Below are 937 nucleotides of genomic sequence, written 5' to 3'. Positions count from 1 at the left end.
ACCACTATCATGGCATGTAAGCATCTCCCCGTAATATCTCTGCAGCCAACTTCAACCGGAAAAAGGGCATGTTCTGCGAGGTGTAAGTAGCTAACGGAATCTCAGCGCTCAAAAGCTCAATGTACTTCAACATGAACATGCCACAATCTCCTCTGAAGCAAAACAAGAACTCAATCAATTCAAGTAATGACATTCTAATGCAATTGACAATTTCAAGTAATAAAATTAAATAAAAGGTTGTGCTCACTCATTAGATTGTTGTGGAACATCCACACGTTCTATTGGCCAAGGACACCACCAATCTCTGCTGCAGTCGTTTGCGTAAACACCTTCTTCATAAAAGTCGATAGTGTTGAGAAGATTTGGAATCATAATTGAAAGCGGGGCGAGTTCTTCCTTTAAGATCTCATCTGGAATAAGTGAAACCATTGAATCGTACACTTTGATTTCACACTTAACCAAATCAATCATTAGAGCCACCCAATGCTTATACTTCGTCAACATACAAGGGGCATACACCCTATACTCGTTATGTCAATCCATCCCACACGCCGGAACCTTGCCATTTACAACGTTCAGTAAACTGTTTCTAATTTTCCACCCAACCTGCTCTTTTTTTCTTTTATTATTCGCAAAGCAAGTATGGATGTGATTATGTGAAATAGAAAACAATCAAGGGTTAAACACCTCCACAAAGCAAGTATGGCTAATTTGTAATTATTAACTGCACTTGGTCAAGGCCTATGACATACCATGAAAAATACATCGGTTGTTGTCCAGTTCGATATTTCTACAACCTCCAAATCTTGTTGTCGCTTCTGGATGAGATACAACCCCAAATCAATGTGCTGCACATGTTTTTCTGGTCAATCTCATAATCTATGTACATTAAAACAAATGCATAATCAATTAAACTTACATCTCCTATCAGCCAACC

The 937-nt window shown here is 38.6% G+C and overlaps 1 protein-coding gene across 1 annotated transcript; it reads right to left on the bottom strand.

The window, feature by feature from the left end:
* On the bottom strand, nucleotides 1-504 carry LOC110756524 (uncharacterized). The gene is made up of 2 exons (XM_088255910.1): nucleotides 248-504; nucleotides 1-152 (listed from the first exon to the last, which is right to left on the bottom strand). The coding sequence occupies exons 1-2, from the start codon at nucleotides 502-504 to the stop codon at nucleotides 8-10; spliced, it is 402 nt and encodes a 133-aa protein (XP_088112036.1). The 3' UTR covers nucleotides 1-7.
* Nucleotides 505-937: the final 433 nt, after the last annotated feature.

This window comes from Prunus avium, chromosome 1 (assembly GCF_965620075.1).
Source record: "Prunus avium chromosome 1, drPruAviu1.hap1.1, whole genome shotgun sequence".
NCBI classification, from domain to species: domain Eukaryota; kingdom Viridiplantae; phylum Streptophyta; class Magnoliopsida; order Rosales; family Rosaceae; genus Prunus; species Prunus avium.
Note: the sequence above shows the minus strand (reverse complement) of the source record. Positions and strands in the feature narration are given on the sequence as shown.